We start from the raw sequence: 14,854 nt of genomic DNA on the forward strand, positions 1-14,854 counted from the left end.
AATGAGAAAATTAAATAAATAGTATTGAGGACACGAGTTGTAGAGACCTTGAAAGTGTGCCTATAGGTTGTGGAATCAGTTCAGTTTTGAGATGAGTGAAGTTATCTTCTCTGGTTCAGGAGCCTGATGGATTAAGTATAATATCTGTTCATAAACTTGGTGGTGTGGGATGTAAAGGCTGCTGTGACTCCTTCCCGATGGCAGTAGCAAGAAGAACGTATGATCAAGGAGGTGGGGGTCGTGGTGCTGTTTTCTTGTGGAAGCAGTCCTTGTAGATGTGCTCAGTAGGCAGAGGAGAGCTTTACCTGTGATGGACTGGGCTGTTTCCACTACTTTCTGTAGGTTTTTCTATTCTTGGGCATTGGTGTTGCCACACCAGGCTGTGATACAAGCAGTTAAGATACTTTCCATTGTGCATCTATAGAAAGTTGTCAATTCAGTTTGCATTCTGCTGCATATTACTGTTATAATATACAAAACATGGATACTCTCTTGGTTGCTGTCTGTTTCCAGCTCCTTGTTTTGAACTTAAGCTGGAATTTGACTTTTATTTCACTTCTTTTAACAAATCTAGAAACTCTTGTACAATACCCAGAGTAAAAAGTTTGTTTTGGTTCATTTGTTTACCTACAATTTCTATCTAAAATTTTAAGGGAAATACGAACAAAGTGTTTCACTTTCTGTTTCACTTTTTGTTTCGCTTTATATTCGTGCATTATTAAGATCAAGTTTTCATATGTTGGGTATACTACTAGAAAGAACATCAATATTTATTTAACTCGTAAACTTTGCAGAACCATTTTGTGTGATAACAAAAGTTAAGTTTTAATCCTGTCATTTCAGCTTGATTTCAAAACATGGCTTGCAACAAAAATAAACTGCATCACTGATTTATTTTTGTTAAAATATACATCATATTAAGGATACTTGGTTTAAAATACTTTTAGTATGCAATCACCTTGAATGTTGATCTCTTTGCATACAGCTTTGTCATGATTCTGACTTTTCTACCAGGTCTGGTAGAAATATGCAAGTAGACAGTGTATTTTTCCTCTTTTACATGCTGTATTTTAAATCATTTTTTACTTGGGTACAGTGTGGAACAAGCCTTTCCAGCCTGGCAAGCCACACCAGTCAGCAACCAACTATTTCCACTCGCCCAATCACAAGACAATTTACGAAGACCAATTAATCTCCAAGCTGGTACCTCTTTGGATTGGGCAAGGAAATCGAAGCATCAGGAGGAAATTTGCGCGGTCACAGGGAAAACGTGCAAGCACCTTACCGATGGTGTTGTTTTACTAATTTATTGAGTGAAATTTGTAAGATTTTGTGGAGACAGCAGTAGTGATATTTTTCAGTGCCTTGAGATGGTCCAGGTCTTAGAAGTATATTGGGGAACACTAACAGTGCCTGTTAAACTATGAGTTTTGTGCCAGCTCTGAAGTCTTCATTTTCAAATTCCCTTATCCTTTTCAATCAAAGACTGGCATGCTGAAGTTGGTGGACAACATTGATGCCCACCTTTGCCAAGAGATATTTCCTGAGCAGTGAAAAATGGTCTGTGTTTTCCAAGGTGTTGCCTGAGCCTTAGTTTTTGGAAGACATTGTGGTGCAGCAGAGCAGATTAGTAGAACATCTTAGTCTTGCAGGCGTTGATTGTAAGTCTCAGCCTCCCGTATATATGCTTCAGTAAAAGCATCAGTGATAGCCTGGAGTTCACCTCCTAGCATGTGCAAACAAGGGTCATCTGCATTCTGCAGTGTGGAGATGCTGTGGAGGAGAGGCCAAGGGTGCTCAATGTTTGGCTCTATGCTAATTGCCTGAGTCAATCAGCAATGTGGGCAACATGGCAGCTGTGACTAAAGGAAGGATACTGTGTGTTCATTGTATGTTTTTGGCAAGATGGCTGGATTGCGGCTTTAGAGCAGGCGTAGTGTATTTCGGTATCAAACTGGCGACTTGGATCTGTCGAGTATGAGAAGTCATGACAAATGCAGTACAACACCGGCATCTGTCTGGCAATGTGGAAAATTGCCCAGGTATGTCCTGTACACAAGAAACAGGATGTCCAATCCAGCCAGTTGCTGCCCTATCAGACTACTCTCAATCATCAGTGAAGTAATGGAAAGGGTCATCACACAGCACCTACTCGACAATAACCTGCTTACAGATGTCCAGTTTGGGCTTCGTCAAGGCCACTCAGCTCCTGATCTCATCACCTCCTTGGTTCAAACCTGGACCAAAGAGCTAAATACCAGAGGTGAGGTAACAGTGATGGCCCTCAACATCAAGGCAGTATTTGACCAAGTATGGGACCTAGCTAAAATTAAGTTAATGGGAATTAGGGGAAAACCCTCTGCTGATTGGAATCGTTCCTGACACAAAGGAAGATGGTTGGAGGTCAGTCATCTCATTCTCAGGATATAACTGCAGGAGTTCCTCAGGGAAGTGTCTTAAGCCCAACCATCTTCAGGTGTTTCATCAATGACCTTCCATCATAAAGTCAGAAGCGGGGATATTCACAGATGACTGCACAGTGTTCTACACCATCCTCAGATAGTGAAGCAGTACATACCCAAATGCAGCAGGACAGTACCTCTTCCACAAGCATCCAATCCCTCCACCATCGATGAGCAGTTACAGCAGTGTGTACTATCTACAAGATGCACTGCAACAACACAAAGTTCCTAAGGCAGCACCTTCCAGACCCACAACCACTACCATCTAGGACGAGAACAGCAGACTTTCCTTGATCATTGTTTCTTCATTGTCACTGGGTCAAAATCATGGAATTCCCTCCCTAACAGCGCTGTGGATGTACCTACATACCTACATCTCAGGGATTCAGCGGCTGAAGAAGGCAGCTCATCACCACCTTCTCAAGGGCAGCTAAGGATAGGTAATAAATGCTGGCTTAGTTGGTGACACCCACATCCTGTAAATTAATATTTTTTTAAAAATATACTTTAACTGTCTTCACACAACCACAAAGACCATGGAACCCAATCAAAGAAAAACATCAAACCCCTAACACTCAAAAAAAAAAGAAAATTGGCAAACAGCAAAACAAAAACAAACGAAAAGCACAGAATATAAAACACTGAACAACAAAGTCACCGAAAGAGTCCGGGTGTATCAGTTCAGTTCAATCTAATGCTGTGTTGTTCATTAACTGCAGACTGCAGAGCCAGTCTGACCTGATCAAAATTGCACAATTATGTGTTATTGGCAATAAACTTTATCATAACAATCCCATTATAGTACAGCCATAAGCATTAAATCTTGCATTTGACACAGTATACAGTCGGCCCTTCTTATCTGCGAATTCTGCATGCGCAAATTCAACGAATCGCGAAAACCCGGAAGTGTTCTTCCAGCACTTGTTGTTCGAGCATGTATAGACTTTTTTTTTCTTGTCATTATTCTCTAAACAATGCAGAATAACAACTATTTTACATAGCATTTATATTGTATCAGGTATTAGGTGATTTAAAATATACAGGAGGATGTGTGTGGGTATTCGTCGATCGGGATTGAAAAATATTGGAAGTTCTCTTACTAAGTAAGTTGGCGGAACAGGTACATCTGGTATTATTTAGCATCAGTTAGCATCAGTTAGTCAAACGTAGTATAGTATATATTTTACCTTTCTAAGCATATAAAACACTTAGGAACGTATGTTTCAGCGCCAGGCTCGAGAAGTTCCTGAGTTCGACCCAGTCACAGACCACTTCCGAACACGCCCTCCACCGTGCCGGGTTGATGCAGAGGATCAATAACCCAAAACCCAATAATTAAACCACTGCATTGCATAGTAATAATTGTAGCTTTCATTGGGGCAGGGCCTTTTTCACTTTATCCTTTAAAATTGTTCCGATCATTGACCGATGTAGCCTAATGCTTTTCCAGTGACCGATGGTGTTTCACCTCTTTCCAATTGCTTTATTATTTCCACTTTATTTTCAATCGTGATCATGATTATTTTCGTGAACAGAAACACAGCGGATTCAGAGTTCTGCTGCCGGGTCCTAATGTCCAGCGCACTGAGACAGGTTAAGTCAGGTCTGGGATTCCGCTGGATCCTAAGATCCACTGCATTGAGACAGGTTGAATAAGCGACTTGAGCATCCGCGAATTTTGGTATCCGCGAGGGGTCCCGGAACCAATCCCTCGCGGATAAGGAGGGCCGGCTGCATAGCATAATGTGTTTACTTTGCCAAACTATCGTTTCTCATGAGCATTACCTTTTTTTCCAGATTCTAAATGGCCGCTAGGAAATCAGGATCAGATTTTCAGAACTCTGGTAAGCTTTTAATTGCATTGTCTTCAACAGGGCCTAGTTTTATCCTCCCAGCATTTTAAGTAAACTATAGCTAACTGAATAAATGTTAATAATTTCTTCAACAATATACTTTGATAAATAGTTCCACAATTTAATGATTCCTCTCTCTATTTTTAATTTTTTTTCTTGAATTCCTCTTTTTTTCAGTGTACCTTTTGTTTCCATTTACTTATAGTCATAGAAAGGTACAGAAACAGACCCTTTAACCAATCTAGTCCTTACTGAACCACTTAAACTGCCTAGACCCTTTGACCTGGACTGTCGCCCCCTACTCAAACATCTCTTAAATGTTGAAATTGAGCTCACATGCACCTCTTGTGCTGGCAGTTCGTTCCACACTCTCCTCATCCTCTGAGTGACGAAGTTTCCCTTCATGTTCCCCTCAAATTTTTCACCTTTCACCCTTAACCCATGATCTCTAATGGTAGTTCCACCCAGCCTTAGTGAAAAAAGTCTGCTTCCATTTACCTTAATACCCCTCAAAACTTTGTCTCTATCAAATCTCCCCTCAATCTTCCACATTCCAAGGAGTAAAGTCCTAACCTTTTCAATCTTTGCATATACTGTAACTCTGATCCTCAAGTCCTAGCAACAACCTTGTAAATTTCCTCTGTACTCTTTTCAACCTTGTTTCCACCTTTCCTGTAGGTAGGTGGCGTATAATGTGATATATGTCATTTACAGCATTGGAATAATCAAATTTGAAAAGGATAAGCAAATGTATGTAGTCACATGTCAACCACTTTGTAGTAGAAGAGAAATCTACTCTTCCTATCCCTGAAATATTTCCTCTTTTAAATATTGATTCAGCTCGCTTTAAGAGGCTACATGTTAATTAGCATCCCCCATCTTATTTTGCTGAGCACTCCAAGCCATAACTACATATTGTTTGAAGGTTTTTTATCTTTGTGAATCTCATCTTAAACCTCTAGCCTTTGGTTATGGGCCCTTGAGCCAATGATTCCATATTCATTTCTAACTGCTTTTGTTAACATGGCCTGAGACTTTGAAGATTTGTGCACATCTCTGCACTTACTTTTGAAACTGGGCAATTTTTATTGGGAAAAAAAGTCTTGCTGTGGTAACTTTTGCCCCATGGGCTTTAATTTTCCCGACATGTAGTACTTTGCCAAATGCCTTGTGAAAATTCAACTCTACATTTTGTGTACCTTCTACCTCATTTAAAAACATTTATTCCTTACCAAATATATGCTGGCTCTTCTGAATTAGTTGAAACTTGAACAAATGGCTGCAAGTTTTCTCCCTAATTGTTGCCTAATCTTTGCTCTTTACCTGATGTCCTGCTGTCTATCAAGTTTGATGACCAGCTTAGGGAAATATTTCAATTGGAGAGTTTCTATTTGAATTGAGGAGCCCTTGAAAGTGATCTGCAGCACCCATAAACCTTCTCAATCAATCATCTTCAAGGGCCCTCACAGAAATGCAGAATACAAAGCAGAAAGTTTTTTTGACTGGCTGATATTAGCTTTATTTCTTCAAGCATCTTAGTTGAATTTAAAGACTAAAAGTACATTTATTATCAAATATGTTTTTAATGTACATCCCTGTGATCAGATTTAGCTTTGAGAGCCAACATGTACAAACTACTGATGCATACACTTTACTGCTTTTACTTACAAATTGTCTTTAATGTGCTGGTGAAAATTATTTTGCTTAAATTACATGAGCGGTACATTACTGTACAACAGTCTATGGCACATATACAGTATATATCTAGAGAGCCCAAGACTTTCACAAATACTGTGGTAATATTATGTATTTCACTGTGCTGCTGCAGAAAAATAGAAGTTTCATCACATTGGTGAGTGATAAAACTGTTTCTGATATGGGTCTCTATGGTGAAATGAAAGTTGGAAGGGGGCAGACAGAGAGGAATCATGGTTGCGAAAAGGGGAAGGGAGAGGGGAGGGAGCAGAAAGACCAGAGAGATTCTGTAATGATCAATAAACCAATTGTTTGGAATCAAATGACCTTGCCTGGTGTCTCAGAGCCAAGTGGGTTTGAACCCTCACCACCCTCTGCTTTTGGCACTCCTTCTCTGCCACCCGTCTCTCTTGTGGCACTCCATCCTCACCATTCCCAGCATCCTTTGCTCTCACCAGATTTACAAACTGTATATATCTAAGACTTTTGCACAGTACTGTATGTTTCAAAGTTACTTCATTAAATATACTATAATAAACTTTGGTTCTTTTATCTCTCTCAACAGTTGCTGGTTTAATCCATCAGAGTGAAAAAGAGTAAAGATCATGGCCATTTTTGCAATCATCTTTTTAAAACAAAGGAAGATATTTTCTTAAGTAACTCTACTGGTTAAAGTTAGCTTTGTTCCTGAAGTTCAGTTTTACAATAGCAGTCTAAATTTAGCATTTTCAATGGTTGCAGATGTCCTTCTGTCACAACTCCAGGCTCCTCCTATGTCCTGCTAAATGAATAGAACTGTCTGTGTCTTTATTATACTTGTATTATGAAATAAAATAGCTTCTGTTAGCAGCATGGTGACATGGGACATGTTTATTTATAAATAAAATTAAATTCCGTAGGGCAATTCAGCAAATTAGAGCAAAGGCCCAGATTGTGTCATAACTAGCTAGCAAGTGAATAGAAAACTGATGGCTAACCACTTGTGTAGGTTTCTGCTCTTGCACTGTGCTGTGTGGAACTATGAAGTATGCCAGAGGTCAGCAGATCCAATTTCTCCCTCTGAACCAAGGAGCACCGTAATGGTCTGAGCTGAAGGATCACATACACTCCAAATCTGAAAGCAAATTAAAAAACTGCAGATGAGATAGAAACAGGAAACAATTTTGTGGAGAGAGAAAAACAGGAGTACTGCTTTAGGTCCTTCCCATTCACTGACCATTTAAAAAGCAAGTAGTTTGTTATTCCTCTTGAATAATTTACCTCAGTTAATTAGTCGGCCAGTGGTGAAGTGACATCAGCACCAGACTTCAAGGCAAGTGGTCCCGGGTTCAAATCCAGCCAGCTCCTTTCATACTTTCCATCCATGCTGGATTAAGCATCAAGCTTAAAAACTCTGCCTCAAAACAAAACAGACAAAATGTTAAAGAAATGGCAAAGTTGCCACCCGATACACCTCAAGGTGCAGCAAGGAAAAATAATAAATTATATTTTTCAACTGTTTCTGAATGCCTCTGATTTTCATAAACATTTAGATTAGTTTATTATCATACACACCAGGGTTCAGTGAAATTCTGCATTCCTGTGCTCAGAAACAGTATGTGACAAATGGAAAAATGGCAGAATAATGGAAAGATTACAGTTCAATCAAAAGTAGTGCAATAAAAAAGTACTACAGTAACATGTACAGTATAATTTAAAACTAAGAGTACAAGAATGTATCGCCACCATGTGGGAGGGGTTAGTGAGTTTGAAATTGGTAATTGGCTCAGAGAATCTCAGTGAAGTAATTGAACCTTATGATCGCCTAAATTGTCAAAACACCATCAGAGCTGTACGTACAAAATGATGGAGAAACTCGGCCGGTCAGGCAGTATCTGGATCAGGACCGATGAAGGGTCCCGGCCTGACACATGGCCTGTTTATTCCTTGACGTAAGTGCTACCTGACCTGAGTTTCTCCAGTATTTTACGTATGTTGCCCTGGATTTCCAGCATCTGCAGAATCTCTTAATTTACCATGGGGGGGGGGGGGAATGTGTTCTTACGGACCATCACTAGTTATTGTTATGGCCCACTCTGCCTCATGGATTGAGCGCAGCAGTGAGACCTTGAGGACTTTGAGACTTGCTCACTTCCTGAAGCTTCATTCAGCTGCAGGGCTAGAACAGGTAGTAATTGCGAGGTGCTTGCTGGGTACAGTGCAATCTGTGTTTCGGTTGAATATGAAGGAACCTGAGACAACTTCTAAGTGCTATATCCCAGATTACAGAGTCAAATGGCAATACAGACATTTTACAATTAAGCATTATGAAACTTTGCTCTTGGAGATCACTACCTGAAAGTTTTACATGCAGAATGAAATTCACTCTTGTGGATTTAGTGTGGAGTGGAGAGGGGAAGTAAATAGATGAACACCAATATTGGTTTTTCAACTCTCCCTCTTGATGCATTGCAGAAGCTGTAGCTTTATATTATAGAAAACCATGACATAAGCTGATCTCTAAGAAAGCCTCCTCCATATTGTGGGAGTCTGCTGTACAATGCTGTGAATTGAAACTCATTTTAACTACTACCCTCCACCAATGTACAAGGTTAAAGGGACAAAAAGGAAACTAATGGAATTCTTAAGCATTTGAATAGTTTAATACCAGTGTATATGCTGGTGGGAATAGAATACAATTAAATTAGAGATGTGCAACAAAGTGTTTATGGAATTAAGGTGAATTTAAAGATACTCTTTCATTTCAAAAACTTAAATTTATGATCTTGCGTCAGTGATAAGAAAAACAAATATTCTGGTCAGCTTTGAGAAAGAATAATTATCATTTTGAAAGCTTTATTACAATTTTTTTAAACAGGTGCAGCTGTTAGTTATTTGGATGATGTCACTTTTAAGATTGGTGATAAATTCAAGATTCCAACCAAAGTGGGATTTCCTATTGGATTTTGTATATCAGACTACTCTACACGACTTGGAGAGTTCCATGTAAGTGTAACAAATCTTAAATTGTTTTATATATCTGATTTTCTGACCTGAATACCATACAAATATTTATATTGTAATGAAGGTATTCTTTAGAAATGGCTTTATTGCTTTTCAGAATAGCATTGATTTGTTTGTTTTGTGCAGCTTTATATTTTAAAAGATCCAGCACTGATACTGCTTATTGAGTGTGGAAATGGTAGTTTTCTTTCATTATCTATTTTTGTACAGTTGACTAAATGTCAACTTTTTCCTGTTCTCAAGCTTTAATGTCTTGGGTTTCACTGTAGCTAAACAGGTCTTGCAGCATAGTTCAGCAGAGTAGCATATAATTTATATGTGTAAGTCTGTCTTAATTGTATTAGATTTCTGAACAGAGAATGAATGCATGTACACTACCTCACTAATTTTTCTCCCCCTTTCTGCACTACCTATCTAATTTAATATGTATTTTATTGTATTGCACTGTACTGCCACCACAAAACATCAAATTTCTTAACATGTGCCAATGATATTAAACTTGATTCTGATTATATCTGCACTATTCAGAATTTTATTTGTTCTTATTGTCACAGTTTACCTTTTAAAATTATTAAAATCTATTATTCCTCATCATTAGCTATTTCACTATATGCAGTACCGTAAATTCCGGACTATAAGCCGCTACTTTTTTCCCACGCTTTGAACACTGCAGCAACACTGCGGCCTATACTACGGTGCGGCTAATGCATGTTTTTTTTCATGCCGCCAAAAACATTTTGCCTCGTAACAGTAGACTGTTATGAATCCCGTAACTGAAGAACTTACTAGCAAAGATAGAGAGGTCCGTTGAAGTCTGATGTCACTATTTTCAAACGTTTTATTTATAAAGGGACACAAAAGTAGGGTTAATACATACATTCAGATAGTGCACATCGTCAACACTCAATCTAAAGCACAGGTATAGTAATACTCATCATTAAGTGAGCTCTGCTGTTGTCTAGGGGTTAATAGATTGTCCGTTGGAAATATAAAAGTCACTCTGAAAGTCTGCAGGCCTCCGCCCTTTGAAAATCGCTGGGTTTTGCGTGGGGCGACCGAGAGAGAGAGATTGGGGGAGAAGAGAAAGAACTTGCCGAGTCTTGATGAATCTTCCGTGAAATCGGGGGAGCGTTGGTTTCCTCTCCCCGATGTTAGTTAAAAGCGGTTTTCTGTGATTCCAGCCATAGATTCCAATCCCGGAATCTAACACACGTGGCTTCCTTCAGAATGGCTTCCCGCTACTGCGGGACCACCCTCTCATGTCTTCTTGGTGCGTCTGAGGGGGCTGTCCCCCTGAGACTCTCCTTTATACTTCCTCACGGGGTCGCAGGAGTCAGTCAGGTTGTGATGATGCAGTCTCTCTCTCAACCAGCCCACCTTGCCCGAGGGCTTTTCACGTGGTCTCCATGAGACAATAGTCGCTGTTGTCTTATTCTGTATCCTGGGTGGAACGTGCAATTTGTATTGTTATGATCCCAGCCCCCTCCTTTGTGAGAATCGCAAGAGCACCCGTCGAAAGGTGGGGGGGGGGGGGTCAGTAGACCCAGTCGGAGAGAGAGAGAGAGAGAAACGTGCCAAATTGCAGGTCCCACCAGGGATGCAGAATAACAACAGCGACTATTGTCTCTGAATGTTTGTATTAACCCTACTTTTGTGTCCCTTTATCAATAAAAACGTTTGAAAATAGTGACATCAGACTTCAACGGACCTCTCTATCTTTGCTGGTAAGTTCTCCAGTTACAGGATTCGTATCAGCACGTTTCTCTCTCACTCCGACTGGGTCTACTGACCCCCCCCCCCCCCCCCTTCAACGTATGCTTTTGCGATTCTCACAAAGGAGGGGGCTGGGATCATAGCAAGACCAATAAAATTGATGAGTAGTTCAGAGGTCCAATGAAATTGTACGATAAATCAAGCGCACTTTCACAATTAAATTATTGTAAATCAGTCATTTGTACTCACCCTCATCAACATGGAAAACACTCGAAGAAAAGCATATGATGCAGCTTTTAAGTTAAAGGCGATCAATAACTTTTCCTGGTAGGCTGCAGTATATATATTTTTTTACCAGTCGTTAGGAGATATTGGAATGTTGTTCGTGCACTGTTCAGTAAAAAGGTATACGCAACGTAATTTGTGTGTTACCGATACGTAGGTATATTTAAAAGTAGCTGTGTTACAGGCACTGTTCGAAAAAAAGCATTTGCAATATGTATTTGTTTATGTTACCATACGGATTTAATTAAAAGTTAAAAAATCCTCACGTGTAATATCTTTCTGTGTAAATATCTCATATTACAACGTGGGACACCTGTGGTTTAAAATCCGGTGCGGCTTGTACAAGTACAAAATTGATTTTCTTTCTAAAATTAGAGCGTGCGGCTTTTAATCAGGTGCGCTCTGTAGTCCGGAATCTACGGTATTTAGTATTTTAAAAATTGATCTATGAAGTCTGTCTTTTTACACAATCTGTTTAATATTTCTACTGTTCTCAGCTACTACTGCAGATTTAATCCTTCCCTGTTTAACTCTGTATTTAATTCATTTACATCAAACAAAACTATTTATATCACAAAACTTTGGGTATCTGGGACAACTTACTAAACAGTTACCTTAGCATAATTTCTTATTTGTTGTGATGTTTATTCAGTGATCATTTTCTGATCCTTTTGCATGGCCTGAAATGCCTCCCATGTAAAGTGAGATTAAATACAGGAAGTCGAATTCTTCAATGTTTTTGACAGATTAAATAATAATTTGCATGTGGGAACTAGATAGCTATTTGAAAATTTTAAATTAGCAAGGCACTTGGCAAGTAGCAAAGTGATAGGGTTAACCTGTCACAGCTATAATGGTCAATATTTTACTTACTGTGCATGTTGAAAATTGTTCTGATTTTTGCTTTGTTTTAAAGACACTTGAAACAAAATGATTCTAGTAGAGTTTTTTTTTGGCCTATGAAGCTTCGCTACACTGGAGCAAAGGTGATGAAGTCTGTTGTCCAAATGGAATAACTTAAAGTAATACCAAACATCAAAATAAATACAAGAAATCTGTCATGAATGAGTGTACTTGAAATAATGAACTTGTGCATTTTCAAAAACAGTGAAGAAAAATGTAAAGGTCAGTCTGCATCTGCAGAAGGAAAACCTGAGCTGATGTTTCAGGTTGAATATGATAACTTTTTTTGATGGATGGAGCAGAGGTCAAGCCAAACATTTTAATTCTGATTCCTATTCCCATTCTGACATGTCAGTCCATGGCAGCCTCTTGTGCCAAGGTGAGGAAACTCTCGGAGTGGAAGGGCAACAACTTGCATTCTAACCTGATGGCATGAATGTCGATTTCTCCTTCTGGTTTTAAAAAAAAAACTTCCTCCTATTCCCCTCTTCTATTTCCCATTCTGGACCTTTACCTCTTCTCACCAACCTATCACCTCCCCCGGCTTCCTTTCTTCTTCCCTTTCTCCTTTTACCTTTCCTATCCACTTGGCTTCGCCTATCATCTTCTAGCTATCCCCCTCCCCACCATTTTATTTTGGCATCTTCGCACTTCCTTTCCACTCATGAAGAAGGGTCTTCCGATCCCAGAGCTCAGCTCAGCTGGCATAGAGCAGATCAGTGAGCCCTGATTTGGAGGTCCGTATGGGCAGTAGGCATGAGGATTGGGACCTCCAAGAGGTCTGTACAAGTCCAGCAGTCAAGGCCCGAAAGTCAAACCCATGATCAGCAAGTCCTGAGATCAAAAACCAAAGGTCAAACCTGTGATTAGTGAGTCGATACCCAGAGATCAGTGAAGTCAAGAGGGTAAAACTGAAGGTTGAAGTCCAGAGGAAGGAGCCCGAGTCTGGTCCGTGGACTGGCAGTTGCCAGCCCAATATCTGAGTCTGGTACCAAGGACTGGAGATCCAGAGGTGGCCTGTTTGTTTCGAGGAGTGAGTGGAAGAGTGGGAAAGAAGCTTTTTTTGCCACTGTTGTCATGTTTTACTCTGTTGTTATTGCTGCGGCTTGTATGTTACTACTGAACATTCTGGGCATGCTCTGTTGCTGCCAGAATATGTAGTAACACTTGCAAGCTGCCTGCAGCATGTCCTTGAGTGTGTGGATTGTTAATACAAGTGGCGCATTTCACTGTATGTTTCAATGTACATGTGATTTAAAAAAAAAATCTGAATGTGGTATACCGGAAAGATAAAATTGTTGAGATTCTTATCAAAGAAGATACTATTTTACTTAATTTCTGTTTGCATGCTGGTAAGTATGGGCAAATTTGTTACCAGAACTGGAGGTTTGGAAGCTAGTTTTAAATCTATATGTACTGAGGAAGTGATTTTAGATAAATTCATCCTGAAAGTTGAAAATGTCTCATGACAGAAACCCCCAGAAGTATTTATTTTCTGACATAATGAATAGACGTCTGAATGTGTTATTTTTGAATGCACACTGTATATGGAATACTGTAGCGGTGTGCTACATGCAGCGCTAAAATTACGACACGGAGTCGGTAACTGCAGTCGAAGGAAAAAACTTTATTCGAAATCCTCAGCCTCACTTTTAAGCCTCCCTCAACCTGCCCTCCCGTGGCGCAGAGGCTCCAACGCTCTGTGCTCGCAAACCCCCGTAGGCTATCTAATTGTGAGCCGGTTCGGATGTGCCAGGAAATGGGTCGCCACATAACCCCCCCCCCCCCCAGAACCGGCGATACACCCCCCAATGTCCACAGTCTGGGCCAGAGCCTGCTTGGGAGGTCGGCCTCTGCGCCGAGGTGCTGGAAACTCGGCCGGTTGTGCCAGGTCCACATGGGCCGGTTTGAGGCGGTCCACCGTGAAAACCTCCTCTTTCCCCCCAACGTGGACCCGTTGTTCCGGAGCACCATAAACGGCCCCCGTACGGCCGCTGCAGCGGCGGCCGATGCCCGCCCCTTCGTACAAACACAAACTTACAGTTCTGCAGGTCTTTGGGTACGCAGGTCGGGTTCCGCCCGTGCTGTGAAGTGGGTATGGGGGCCAGGTTACCAAGCTTCTCGCGTAGTCTGCCCAGGACTGCTGCGGGATCTTCCTCTTGCCCCCGTGGGGCTGGTAGGAACTCCCCGGGGACGACCAGGGGCGCGCCGTATACCAACTCGGCCGACGAGGCGTGCAGGTCGTCCTTGGGCGCTGTGCGGATGCCGAGTAGGACCCAGGGAAGCTCGTCCGCCCAGTTGGCTCCTTGCAGGCGGGCCATGAGGGCCGACTTCAGGTGACGGTGGAAATGCTCCACTAGCCCGTTCGACTGTGGGTGGTAGACAGTTGTGTGGTGCAGCTGAGTCCCCAAAAGGCTGGCCATAGCTGACCACAGGCTGGAGGTGAACTAGGCGCCTCTGTCGGAGGTAATGTGGGCCGGTACACCAAAGCAAGATATCCAGGTGGTGATCAGGGCTCGGGCGCAAGATTCGGAGGTGGTGTCGGTGAGCGGGACCGCCTCTGGCCATCTTGTGAACCGGTCCACGATAGTCAGGAGGTGCCGCGCTCTGCGCGACACTGGCAGGGGGCCCACGATATCCACATGAATGTGGTTGAAACGCCGGTGGGTGGGATGGAACTGCTGCGGTGGGGCTTTGGTGTGCCGCTGCACCTTGGCCGTCTGGCAGTGCATGCACGTTTTGGCCCATTCACTGACCTGTTTGCGGAGTCCGTGCCAAACGAACCTGCTGGAAACCATCCGGACAGTTGTCCGGATGGAGGGATGCGCCAAGTTATGAATGGAGTCGAAAACACGGCACCGCCAGGCTGTCGGGACGACGGGACGGGGCTGGCCGGTGGCTCTGACGTCACAGAGCAGGGTCCTCTCACCCGGGCCTATG

General features: G+C 41.6%; 1 protein-coding gene across 4 annotated transcripts in view; it reads left to right on the top strand.

Annotated features, from left to right (window-relative positions):
• ubap1 (ubiquitin associated protein 1) overlaps window positions 1-14,854 on the top strand; it is a 61,215-nt gene that overhangs the window by 14,260 nt on the left and 32,101 nt on the right. For all 4 annotated transcript variants that reach the window (XM_059989629.1, XM_059989631.1, XM_059989628.1 and 1 more), the window contains exons 2-3: window positions 4,260-4,306; window positions 8,868-8,995. In XM_059989629.1, the coding sequence (XP_059845612.1) occupies window positions 4,267-4,306; window positions 8,868-8,995 (168 nt within the window). In that variant the 5' untranslated portion in view covers window positions 4,260-4,266. The remainder of the gene's footprint in view (window positions 1-4,259; window positions 4,307-8,867; window positions 8,996-14,854) is intronic.

Source organism: Hypanus sabinus, chromosome 14 (assembly GCF_030144855.1).
Source record: "Hypanus sabinus isolate sHypSab1 chromosome 14, sHypSab1.hap1, whole genome shotgun sequence".
NCBI classification, from domain to species: Eukaryota; Metazoa; Chordata; class Chondrichthyes; order Myliobatiformes; family Dasyatidae; genus Hypanus; species Hypanus sabinus.